This window comes from Saccostrea echinata, unplaced genomic scaffold (assembly GCF_033153115.1).
Source record: "Saccostrea echinata isolate AGI-Se365-2 ecotype Australia unplaced genomic scaffold, CSIRO_AGI_Sech_v1 ptg000047l, whole genome shotgun sequence".
Taxonomy (NCBI): domain Eukaryota; kingdom Metazoa; phylum Mollusca; class Bivalvia; order Ostreida; family Ostreidae; genus Saccostrea; species Saccostrea echinata.
The window spans coordinates 3,461,202-3,474,751 of NW_026889796.1; the positions used below are offsets into that span (position 1 = coordinate 3,461,202).

At 33.2% G+C, this 13,550-nt stretch overlaps 2 protein-coding genes across 4 annotated transcripts in view; both read left to right on the forward strand.

Annotated features, from left to right (window-relative positions):
* The window catches only part of LOC133202896 (leucine-rich repeat serine/threonine-protein kinase 2-like), a 72,510-nt gene extending 66,067 nt beyond the window's left edge, over positions 1–6,443 (forward strand). The window contains exons 5-6 of the mRNA XM_061338761.1: positions 6,130–6,347; positions 6,440–6,443. Coding sequence (XP_061194745.1) covers positions 6,130–6,347; positions 6,440–6,443 — 222 coding nt within the window. The remainder of the gene's footprint in view (positions 1–6,129; positions 6,348–6,439) is intronic.
* Positions 6,433–13,550, forward strand: part of LOC133202710 (uncharacterized) — a 50,207-nt gene continuing 43,089 nt past the window's right edge. For all 3 annotated transcript variants that reach the window (XR_009723283.1, XM_061338571.1, XM_061338570.1), the window contains exons 1-3: positions 6,433–7,371; positions 7,478–7,549; positions 11,172–11,244. Coding sequence is in view for 2 of the 3 variants with exons in the window: in XM_061338571.1 (XP_061194555.1) it covers positions 6,454–7,371; positions 7,478–7,549; positions 11,172–11,244 (1,063 nt within the window). In the remaining variant the exon portion in view is untranslated. The remainder of the gene's footprint in view (positions 7,372–7,477; positions 7,550–11,171; positions 11,245–13,550) is intronic.

Sequence of the window (13,550 nt, forward strand, 5' to 3'; positions counted from 1 at the left end):
GATAGTATAGGATCAGTCTTTAGTCAGGGACTTTAAAAAAAAACTTAAGATGGCAGAGGAGTTGACCCACCCATCCAGACTGCACTTAGTTGACACACCAATCCAGACTGCACTCAGTTGACCCCAGTGCACTCAGTTGATCCCAGTGCATTTAATTGACCTCAGTGCACTCAGTTGACCTCAGTGCACTCAGTTGATCCCAGTTCACTCAGTTGACCCAGTGCAATCAGTTGACCTCATTTGAATAATGTCCTTGACCCACCCATCCTTCGGCCTATACTACTGATGTGATTGATTTATGCTGGGAAGCTGTGGATGTGCAAAGTTTACATGTATTAATTTCAAAGGGCATCAGAGATCAGATATGCCAAAAGACAGTTGAAAATTTAATAGCTACTTATAAAACCAATTGAAATAATTTAAAACGAATATCTTTATGGAGATTGAATTGTAACATGTACTTTTATGCATAATTATTTTACGGATAGTATTAACCTCGCAATTTTTAAGACAACAATTTCTTTTTTTCAAAAAAAAAAAAAAAAAATCAATATAACAGGCCGGAAGTAACGTTTTTCGGGGGGGGGGGCTCCCCAAAAAATTGACAAGCTGAAAAAAATCAAATTGATAAATAAATAATAATAAACTGCCCAGGGGACCATTCCCTAACTTCTCGGCACATTTTTTTAAATGCTGAAATTTGCCTGTCTTCAACCATACAGCAACAAAATGTGTGGGTGGACGATGCGGGGCAAGCAGCTTTACTATGACAATTTACATAGTAAAACTATACTTAAAAATATAAAATATTCTCAGAAGAAAGGAGGCAGGCCACCTGCCCCCCTCCCCGCCCCCATGTACTATGGGCCTGTTTGAGAAGTAAGGACATACATGTATGTGGACATGCATGATAAAAATTCATAGTGATGTGTATTAGATGTGGAGTCTATTAAAAAAAAATACCGTTTATATATGTCTGAAGACAAAATTTTCATTTATTGTGTTGGAATGAGAAAATCGCAAAGAGATTCGCAATACTATTTTATCTTTAGGGAAATGTATACGGAAATTATTTACAAAACATTGTTAATTGTTATGATAGATATGCAGAATGTGTTTTCACATGCAAGATTATTGCATAAGTTTTGAACATATATGTAGGACTCCAAAGTGCGATGGGACTCCAAAGCCAAAAGTCACGCCAAAGTCCGATGGTCTGAGCCAGACCCCTATGGTTCACACTCCAAAGTCCGATGGCGCAAAAAAATTGATTATTGTTTATGACGTCATAGTACTTCTGCGCCAAATTGCTATGCCGCGCCACGCCAAGGTAAAACGGTTTTAAATAAATGAAATGAATTTTAAGTATTTAAACGCTAAATTAATACGGTTCACTAAACAATGCAAAAAATATATTGTACCACTAGCCATAATTTCTACGGTGGTAAGGCTAAGCCTTTCCGCTCGGATAGGTGCGAGGCTAACCCTAATCTCCCTGATGGGTGCGAGGCTAACCCTAAACTCTTGGATGTGTGCGAGGCTAACCCTAATCGGTTAAAAAGTCTGTAAAATATCCTGGATGGGAGAGAAACTTACCCTAATCAGTCAAACCTCTTTTGGGGTGCGAGACTAAAACTATTCAATCGAATAATATACAAGGATTAACCCCTAATGTCTTGGGTGGGTTCAACCCATCACTAACCCTTATCAGCCAAGTGGTGTGCAAGGACTAATCCTAATATCTCAGGTGAGTGCAAACATTAAGTAAAATCAGTCAAATTGTATTCGATGACTCATCCTAAATTATTGATTTTGAATTACGGACTATGGCGTCGAGGATTGACGTCAGAATATTGTGACGTCATAAACGTGAATTTTTCTCCGCACCATCGGACTTTGGCGTGTCAGACCATCGCACTTAAGCGCACGTGTATAATAGGAAATGAGCCATCGGACTTTAGCGTGACCATCGGACTTTGGAGTCCTACATATATATCAGAATTAATATTTATATTTGACTAGTTCTTCCTCTTAAGAAATTTTAGTCTGTTCTGTTTCATTTTTTTAATCTTCAAAAAGATATATTATTGTGACTTTCAACTTTTAAAACACATGAGTGAATCACAAACTTTCTCCTTAACCGCACCCATTGTGTTGTTCTTCATGGCCAGTCATCATCTGCCACACCAGTTTCTTCAGACGTCCCACAGGAAACTGTCCTAGGTCCATAACTGTTCCTAGTCTTCATAAACGACATGTCCTCTACAGTGACATCAACAAACAGACGAATGCCTCTTGTATCGAAGGATAAGGGAAAAAGAGGACCAAGAAATGCTGCACAAAGACTTAATCCATCTACAGCAGTGGGAGGACCGTTGACAAATGAGGTTTAAACCGGACAAATGTGAGGTGTCGTGGGTAACCAATTGATGATCTCCACTGCTAGCCAGTTATTCTATACAAGGTCAAGTCCTCAACAACGTTGACCAAGCAGAGTTTCTTAGAGTGACTTTACAGAAAAATATTAGCTTGGACACACGTTTGGATAAAATCACAAAAAAGCCAACTCCAGCCTGGCTTTCCTCGGAAGAAACATCTGCCGATGTCTAACAACCATCAAGGCATAATGTTACTTCTAACTAATGAGACCAACTCTGGAGTACGCCGCTAGTGTTTGGAGACCAGAAACTAAACATAACATCACTAAGCTTGAGGCAGTACAACGTAGAGCAGCACGGTTTGCCACTGGAGACTATTACCGCACCAGTAGTGTAACATCCATGCTTTAACAACACCTCCAGTGGTAAACTCTAAAACAACGATGAGATACAGCACTAGTTGTTACGTTATACAGTATTGTATACCACCTAGTAGACATTCCAGCTGATCAACATCTACAACATATGGTGCAGCGGACCAGAGGCCACACTATGCGGTTCCTATACCACACGCAAGGACCACAATGTACCACTCTTCACTCTTCCCCCAAGCGATAAGGCTTTGGAACAAGCTTCCAGGGGGGATAGTGGAGGCCAAGACACTGGACAGCTTTAAGACCCAGCTTTATAACTTTGTAGCTCACTGAACAAAAGCTTGTTTTTATCCTTGTTTTACAGATTTTAGTAGCATTGTATATAGACGCTCACCCCTGACGCTCGGGAAGTATGAAGTGCGAAAATACTTAAATGGTATTAGCACTTTAAAGAAAGACGCAGAATTCAAACTTCAGGATTTTTTTTTCCAAATTGGGTATAAGGATCAATAAACATGATAGCTTTGTTATTTCGAGATGATAACACGACTCGTATCTATTAAAAAAAAACTTCAATGACGTCACCCATTGTTATTAGTCTAGGTATATTTTACCGGTTCAACCATCACTATTTGGATATTTAAAGATCCAACTGGCCATCAGTTGGATTTTCAAATATCCAACTGCCTATCGGTTGGATATTTAAATATCCGACTGTGCATACAAAAATAATTACCGGTAAGCAATGAACAAAAGAGATAAAAGAGTTTCAAATGTACAGTGTATTTCCAATGCACATAAAAAATAATTACTCCGAATTTTTCACAATATTAGAATTTATGTCCATTGCAATGCACACGGAATCACCATTAGAATCGTGTTAAAATGTACTTCCAATGCTCACAAAGATTACAATTCCTCAAAAATTTGCACACTATTAGACTCTTGTAGTCCTAAAATATCCAATATTTATCCGATAGTTTTTTAACAGAATGTTCGCATACTTTTCCAGAGTACTTCCCAAAACAATTAAATAAATTGATAGCTCATCTATTTTTCGTCACCTTTTTTTTATTTCAGATCTTGATATGGAATATTTTTAAGGCGGGTCCCGCATAACACTTACAATCCTTTCATCTGTTTTAGCACTTCTAGAAGTATTGTCAGAATGGAACTCCATAAGATTCCATTACCTTTCCTCAACAAATCATCATCTTATATGTAATGATAGATTTCCAACCTTTTATCAAAATTCTGTAGTTTTCCTCTGTTTTCAGGTCTAAAGTAAATTCAAAACACTATCTGAACCTCCCTTTTTTTACTTTGGATTTAAAACTATTCTTCGTCTGATTTCATGACTGTTCAGCACAATGAAATGACATTAGCACCATGCAGTTTCATGCTCACTAATCCATGAATAAAAGGGGTGTTCGATTAGGCTATTGTATTTTGTCACTGTTGGATATCTAAATGGGATAGATCCCATTGTATTACAGCAAAGTTAGATATATGAATGGTTAGATGTTTCTTTAGGGTCCAAAGTGGAGAAGTTTTTTAAGTAAGATAAATAACTCGATAGTGTTGAATAGTTTAGAGAAAACATTCCCTCCGAGGGCCGAAGGCCCTCGGAGGGATTGTTTTCTCTAAACTATTTAACACCATCTCGTTATTTATCCATTACGTAACCACTGTTGACTAATGAGTCATGTTTATTATGGATTAGAGTAGAAATGTTTAATTTTTGTATGAAAAGAGAAAGTAGAAAAAAAAATCTTTTAGTTTCTATAAGAAAAAATTGCTTAACGTAATTTTCTTTGTAATTCTGTAAATGCCAGTAAGGTCCATTCTCGTGTTTGTTTGTTTTTTTTTTTAAATTCAAATTAGTACTCAGCTATCAGTAACTTAGCTAAGTCCTTTATGACATGTTTTGAACTGTTGTCGAATACGCATAGCATTAGAATGCGCATTTTAAAAACCATAGAGGATAATACATCTGTATTGTATATCTTGTAGGTAGAAATAATATAAATTTTTTAAACATCAGTTTTGAAGTTACATAAAATTCATATTTAGATCATGAGGACAATTTTAATATATTAATTGTATATGAAAAGGTAACCCGAAAAATTTTGACAAAATTGAGCAGAGAACACGACGCACTTTTAACAAACACTGTGGTTTAATGTGTCTTCTCCTTCATTATGGATTAGAAAGAAAATATTTCTTTTGTGAAGGAAATGAACAAAAAAATAATTTTAAAATTGAATTTCTACATTTTACTTTAACTCCCTGGTTCTTCTATTTTTCATGAAAAAAAAACTTAACGCGACTTGATCAATAATTACGTTTCCCAAAGAAAGTTTTCTAAGTATGGAACTGAGTTCCACTGCGGTTCAGGTGTCCCATGGATATGTTTTTAGTCGTCATGTCTTGACTAAAGATATTTATATTCAGTTGGGGTTGATTCTAGATAAGTTTCTGTATTGCGTTTTCAGAATTTCTCGTATACTTGGAAAAGGATAAATTAAAGTATTAATACCGTTTCAAAGAAAATGGTTTTATTTATTATTAACATCATTGTCATAGCTCAAAAAGCACAAGAGAGGTTCTCAATGCAAGAAAAAGGTTACTTAAACCCAAATGAATAAAAAAAAACTTAGATTGATTAAAAAAAAAAGACCAGTTTTTGCTCAAAATAAGTCAACGACTAATATGATGCATTGAAGGGATTCCAGCGAAATGTTGCTAAAAAATAGTTCTGCAAAAAGTGAATTCATCACATACATAGTAAAAATTTGTCCTGTTCAAAAAGCAACCTAGTTTTGTTCTGCGACATTTTTTTACTATATTTATCGGTGTGAACGTATATGTATTTTTCGATTGTGTATGTATATTTTTTTTTTCAGTCGCAAAAACTAATAGTCGCGGATGCGTTTCAGACACACGGTTCGCGAATAAAAGATTTGGCAAATAATAGTTGATTTGTAGCAAATCAATCATGAATGTAAAAGACATATCAAAAATGCAAAATTCATCATATCTTTTAATTGTTTGCTTCTTTTATGATTAAGTAGCAATATGTTTCCAAAAAGAGCATTTAACATGTTTTAATTGTTCACAGAAGTATTTAAGTATAGGTCAAAGTTTATGGCACTTCAACCAAAGTTTCTGAGGTCTCCTCATTTGAATTGGACTATAAGAACTCTATAAGAACACATACATTCATTCAATTAATATTTTAATGAAATAATTTCAAGAAAAACAATGTTTTATAATAAACCTCATTGTAAGGAGTTTATTTATTAAGATAAGAACTTTTATGTCTTTTATAAATTATCATCCAATCTCAGTCTTAAACTTTGCTTATTTTGCTTCAGACATCGAACGAAAATTTTTTTGACGAAATTCTACATTCGTTACCTGAAGAACAAAATCTGAAAAAGCACATTTCTACACAAAGATATTTTGAAATTGGAGCTACCCCCGAAGATAAGGAAAAGATATTTGACATTCAGAAGCTTCTCCTTCACCTCTTATCGCCTGAGAATGGAGAACAGCAGTATTCGCATTGGGGAGAATTCATTCCCTCCTTTTGGTTATCCGTTGAAAGAGATTTAGAACTTTCCGGAGTCAAAGTCATGCATGTGTCAGAGATGACAAAAAGATTTAATCTGAAGAAAGAAACAGTTAAAATTCAAGACATGCTGCAGTTTTTCCATGATATTGGATATATTCTCTTCTTCAATGAAACGTCCTTGAACAGTGTAGCCATTCTTGATGTCCAATGGTTTATTGATGCATTCAAATCCATAACAATGGATGAAAACCAAGGAAATGCGATGAAAGATACTAATAACCCAAACCAACAATTTCTTTGGATTAAGGACTTTTTCTCAAAACCGAAAGATTGGAACAACTTCTATCATTTAGGAAAGCTACCATGTAAAACTCTGGTAGACTTCTGGGAATCTCATGGTGACAAAGACTTCAAAGAATACGGAGACATTATTCTAAAATATATGGAACGACTGGGCCTTTTAGTCATTGGAAAGAACTTTCATTACATTCCATGTGTCAACAAAATGGATATCCAAACTTCACTTCTCGCGAGAATATCTTCAGAGCGTTATGAAAAAACGTCAGTCATATGTTTCCGATTCAAGCATTGTCTGCACCATTTCTTTTTCCAAAGAGTTGTCGTTAGTTGTATGCACGAATGGAAATTCCTTGAAATAGATGGCACACCTGGATTGTTCAAAAACATTGTTCTGCTAGAGCACAAGCCAAAGGGGTTTATAATAGCTATTGGAGTTAACAAAACATCGATTCAGCTATTGGTGTACAGTATTTCAAGATCATTGCATTCGAGTGATACATGCAAGGTTCGAGACACAGTCGAAAAAATCCTGAGTTCCGTTGTAAAAACTTTTCACAAAGCAGTGGAGTATGAGGTTGGATTCAGTTGTATGGAGAAGGACAAAATAACGAAGGAAAGTGAAGGACGGTTTATTTTAGAAGAGGAAGCAGTTGGCTCTGCAAAAGCTGCCGAAAAAGGCGAATGTTTTTGTAATTCGAATGCACCACACAATGTTAATTGGAGAAAAATGATTAAATATTGGGTAAGTTAAAATCCTTTATGTTCACTTCTTTTAGCCAATTTATTATATAATTTTTTCAAGATTCAATTTGAAAGTAGAAAACATAAATTCTATGCAATCATTTTAGAGGAAAGAGAGAAATCTTAGGATAAGGTCGAGAGAAGGGACAAATCCAACAAGACGGTATTTCTCCAATCAGGTAAAGATAATGCGATAACAAAAGTTTGACATGTATAAAAAATTAGTTACATTAAAACATTTCTTTAACACAACAATGTTGCTAGATTACATGTAAATCCCACCTCTGATGTTTGGAGGTCCGTGTTTGCTCTGCTCCTATTTTGTATTGTATAATGGACTTTTGAGCTTGAATACTGTTCGTTATCTCCATATATTTCATCTAACTGAGCTATCATTTTTTATTCATGTAATATCCTTAAATATCTCGAAGTATTTTCTACACGGTTTATTAAATAGAAAACATTCGTTCCCGTAAGAAAATTCCTACTAATAAAATAGAAATCATATCATATAAAATGGTACTTATTTTTATATCATAAATTCCAGTCATGGACTTTCTTACATTCATTTACATCTTTTATTGGTAACCTCAAAAACCTGTAAGTTGTTAAATAAGACACAATGGATATGAAAAAAGGGGTTTTGTATGTCGTACATACGGAAACGTAAAGGTCTCCACACTTGTTATGTTATGTTTTTGTACATTGTCTTACTTTTTATTGTTTTATCAACCTATAATCTGTTATGATTTCCTATCTTCATTTACATGTTGCATATTGTATCTGGGTATTTTCACATAATTTAAAGCGTCTTTTCTGTATGATGGATTTTATTGCTAAAATACATATCGACTTAAAAAATATTAATTGAAAAATCTGACAATTAAAGATATCGATGTAGTTAGCTCAACACACAACAATAAAAATATATGCATAATAGTTAAATTAATATATGTATGCTAGTATTTCTATGGGTAAAGTTTGAAAATATTGTTTTCCAACTAATTTCGCGGGCGCGGGAATTCTAAAGAAACGTCAAATCACTCAGATTTATTGACGGCACATGCACAGTGTGCCATGTGTAAAGTCTCAAATATTTGTTGTATGATTATAGAGAAAAACGTGTTGAAGAAGGGAATGAGGGGGGCATGATCAGTTAGATTGTCTCCATTGAAGCAATAACCAGTTTACTCATTCTAATTAATAAGAAATTAATAATACATTTGTATATGTAAGTCTAGTAATAATTTAATATTTTTCCTTATGAATAAAATTCACTAATCTCTCTTTGAAATGAAAATTATGTGCTTACAAAGTATGCAGAATTACAGAATTAAATATTGATGTGACTAAAAAAATTATTGACCCCCCCCCCCCCCCAATTGTTTTAATGTTCAATTCATAAATACAATTGGTACTAGTCTTATTCGAGGATGAAGCGAAAGTAACAATATTATAAAAGTGACACTGGCTATGAAAACTGTAAATATTTTATTGTATTTTTTTTATTCTGTGGTAAACGTAGGATCTGCCACATAAACGTGAACCTCCAGTCTTGACACCCTTCCCGCCCCTCGAACTAAAAAAAATAAGCAGTGAATCATGATAGAATATATATGATATAAAATGTATAAATATCGGTCTCATCCGAAGGACCGGTCTCCACGTCTTGCAATGGTTTCGAACACATCAGATCTTACATCTTATTACTTAGAGTGATGTTAAAAAAATGTGCTTCATGGCAGCCAATCTGCACAAGCTTAGTCACAAAATTAAAAGGGGGAAGGAATGGGGATCAGCCAAATAAAAGGGGAAAAAGAGATTAAATTATCTAACTGCGAATATTCTTCTTTATTTTTCGGATATATTAGCGGATCTATATTATACTCAGGTAAAAAATAATGGATGAGGGGCACAAAGATACTCTTTCCTCTCCCACTCTTAAAAAGTGGTGATGGGGACAGTAGCCCCCTATGACTATGCCTATGATCTAACTGTCTCTCAATCCCCCTTTTTCAAAACATTTTTGAATCTGCATCAGTCTATAATAGTATACGATAGCAAATACATGGTACAGGATCTTTCACTGAATCCCGAGTGAAGTGAAGATTCAATAGAATTCCCACCCCCACGAAGTGAATTCAATAAAAATATTTGCTCACTTCTTTCTCGGATATATTCATATATTTATATTGTTATAACTGTATATTTATTGTTATATATCGACATAACTATATTGATAATATTTAATGGCTTGCTTTGATTAATGTCTTAAAATCAATATTTTTTAAGTTGATAACACTTCTAGCAATAAAATCAATTAAATAAAAGATGTTGACTTACAATTTGTAAAAAAAACATCGAAATACAATTCAAAATATTTGTATAAATAAAAAAAATAAGGAGTTATAACACATTATATGTTGATAAGACAATAAAATAGAAGACAATATACAAGTTATAAACAACAAGTGTAGAGATTTTTACGCTTCCGTAATTCACGTTATAACACAACAAGTTAAGGGACCTTTACGCTTCCCTACGTACATGGACATGTGTAACTAAGTGTTAAGCCGACATGCGTACATATCCCACATTTTGTCAAATATTCTGACTAGTCTAAATAATTTATATTTAAATTATTCTACTTGTGGAATGTTATGATAAATTATCTGATACTGATGTTGACTTGTCAAAAATTATGTTTACTTGTAAGATAAATATGATAACTTGTTAGAAAGTGATGTTGACTTCTCAGATGATTATGCTGACATCTCAAATTTTTGTCAAAATGTAGATTAGTCTTTTTGCAAGGACAAATACTGCAAAAAATCTTTTTTTCAAATATCATAAAAAATATTCTTTAAAAAAACTGAAGTTTCAATTTTCATTAAAAAATTTCCGGTTAAAGCCCTAAAAGGGATAAAAATTATCGAGATTCATATGGGTGATGGCATAAAGAAAGAAGTATGAACTTCATAGAAAGTATCTTAATATTTTAGAGATTTGACATTTGCATCCTTTAAAGCCAAAATAAGCTTAACTTATATGTTTATTCATGCATCTGTCATCCTCGCAAGCCAGGGGTCCTGAGTCAACACGTTGCCGTTTGACCCCTGGCATATTTCATTCAATATTTGTGGGCTGACTGTAGCGACATCTTTCGGAAAAATTACAAATCTTGATTGTTTTTCTTATCTCTCAACCAATCACATAAAGCCGTTCTATGATAAACAACTTGTAACACGTGCATTTGAGGTGTCAACTGAATCCTTATCTAACTATTTATGAAAGCTTGAATTTGATTGGTGCTTCTCAATGAGAGAAGCAAGCCCACGAATATTGAATGAAATATGGGTTTGTTTTTTTTTTTTTGTTTTTTTGTTTTTTTTATAGCTAGCATGTTTCATAGATAAGCTGACGGCATTCACAGCAGTCTTAAAAATTAATGTCAAATGAACAACCTAGAACTGCCAAATAACAGCTAAAAATTTGAAGAATTGGTTAAAAACCTGCTAATTAATTTTGAAAAATAGCAGTTCTTCTTGTCTTGGATAAAATGTCAGACTTACATTACATTTACATACATTAGTTTCCAACCCAAAGAATGCCTACGTTTAAATTTATTTCAAATTCCCAAAGATCCCAAAAACCTTTAGAAAATTTTTTTTACTCTTGTACGGAATTGACTTATATCCTATGGAACTCCAAACATATTCAAAACACCTTGAAAAATATCGTACTAGGGCTTTATTCCATAGGTAATCATTATATTTTTTTCATTTTTAATTATGCTTGTAGCAAAGAGGGGATGACCTCAAAAATGCTAGATCATATGAGATGCAAGAACATGATGAAAGTCAAGTAATTATAGGTAAGTTTTGATTTTTAGCTTCCCAATATATTCTAGAGATCATCCATTATATTTATTGAAGCTATGATGAAAGATTTTTAAAACCTCGATCGACTAAGCTATTTTTGTCTGTCTTTGAAAGATTTTAATATTTAATGTAATAAATCAAAAGAATTTAATTATTGTTATTTGAACCGTTAATATTGTGAATTTAAAGTTCATGAAATATTTTGTTAAAACAAAATATTTTGTATTGGTTTCCATTGATTTCAGCATTATTTATTTTTTTGGAAATTCCTGATACTGCCAAATCATACATAAATTTTCCTTGGCTTTAGAGTGTTAAGAGACCATGTCAATAAGCATTGAGCTTTCTATGGAAAGTAAAAAATATGATTTTTTTTTTTAAATAGTATCTATGGATTATTTCTGTCTTAAATAACAAGAAAACTTCAAAATTAATGATTTCAACCATAATCACTGAGTCGTATCCACGGTGAAACATTTCTTTAGTTACCAGAACAACTTTTTACATTCAAAACGGGCAAATACTGACATAATTAAGTGTATTTTCACGCAAAAATATGGTTTTCATTACTTTTTTTTTTTTTTAAAGATGACTAAATTGAAAGTACTACTTTAACTGATTAAATTGGATTAAGTTCCTCTGTTACGTTGCTATGGCAATGGGAAAAAGCGAAAAGTTTAGCATTGAAAAAATAGCTGAATTTAAAACATTTTTAAAGGGCGTTTGACAAAAATCTGTACAACTGCTCATAAACTTTATAATGAAATTTTGTAACTGTTTGAGTATACAAAAAATTAAAAAATAAAATTGGGCAGACTTTCAAAAACATTGTTGCCATGGAGGTTCAAAAATATGCAAATTTGAGCATTTTTATATGATATCCTGTTAACAATTCAGATAACTAGAAGTGATTTGTTCTTTGAGAAACAAGATATCCTTATTCCACATTGGTGCAGTTGTAACAGGAAATAAGTCATGCACTACTATGACGGTATGAGCTTCTCCTCACTTTGACCTTTGACCCTAAGGTCAAATTATTCTGTATTATATATTCTTTGCCTAATAATTTCTTATTAAATATCTAAATCTACGTGGTTCTTGATATTTTGAACCTTGCTCCAAATATTTCATACATTGATGCAGTGTATACTGTTAGACAATTCAAGAAGATAAATTCATGCTCTACTGTTGACCTTGTCCCCAATGGAAAGATCAGTTAATTAATTAAGGTCTAAGTTTAGAATTTTATCTGTTATGACGTGTTCTTGAAATACATGTATTTGAAACATGTGCAAAGTAATGCATCATGAACAACCTTTAGTCAACACTAAATAATGATGCTTCAACATCAATAATGATTAAAGTGACCTTGATGTTCCCCAAGATTTTCCTCCCCAGCACTATTTAAGATTTGGTCCCAAATTTTATCTCCTTCCATACCTAGAGGTTGACAATCTGAGGAAAAAACTAAAATCCACATAACCTGGGAATCTTTTCAAATTAATTGATATGGTTTAGTTTGGTTTTGCTATTCTTGAAAAGAATATCCGAAAATGTTACATGTATTCTCATTGAGTCTCCATTTTAGCCTCATCTTAGCCCCAGGGACCATAATTAGTACACAATGAAATCTGCACTACCCGAAAATTCTTTGCATAATATGACAAATCCTGGCTCCGCTGTTTTTACTTTTTGCCTATATACTTTGATTCCCTGTTGTGGTTTCACCTTAAACCCTATGGCCATTATTTGATATATCAGGAAGCTTTTGCATCATCTTTTTCTTAAGATTTATGCAAATGTAAATGTAAATGACCCCACCCTATTTTTGGCTTCCCCTGATTATCTCCTCTTGGGATGGGGCTCGGCCATTTATTTGAACAAACTTGAAATATGCCCCTTTACTGAAGGATATTCGGTGTCAAGCATGGTCACAATGATATTTTCAGTAAATTTAAACATGAAAATGCAGAAGTGTTTAAGATGATGAAAACAATATTTTTTTAACAGAAAAGCCCATTAAGGAAATTCCACCCTCCTGTAATGTCATGGGTTCTAGCAAAAACTGTTATTAATTTAAATTCATACCCAATAGAAAAATATCTTTCGAAAGAATGTTTTTCAGTGGGTGTAATGAAAAATATTGTTAAGTAAAAGAGTGAATATTTTCCCTATTTTATCAGTTATTTAATCCTTAAAAATATGTTGCTAAGGGCAGTAACTCCTCCTGATGTATCTTCATTCAGGAATTTTCTTTATTGTACTTCTAATGTTAAATGGTTTCCCTGTTACAATTCAC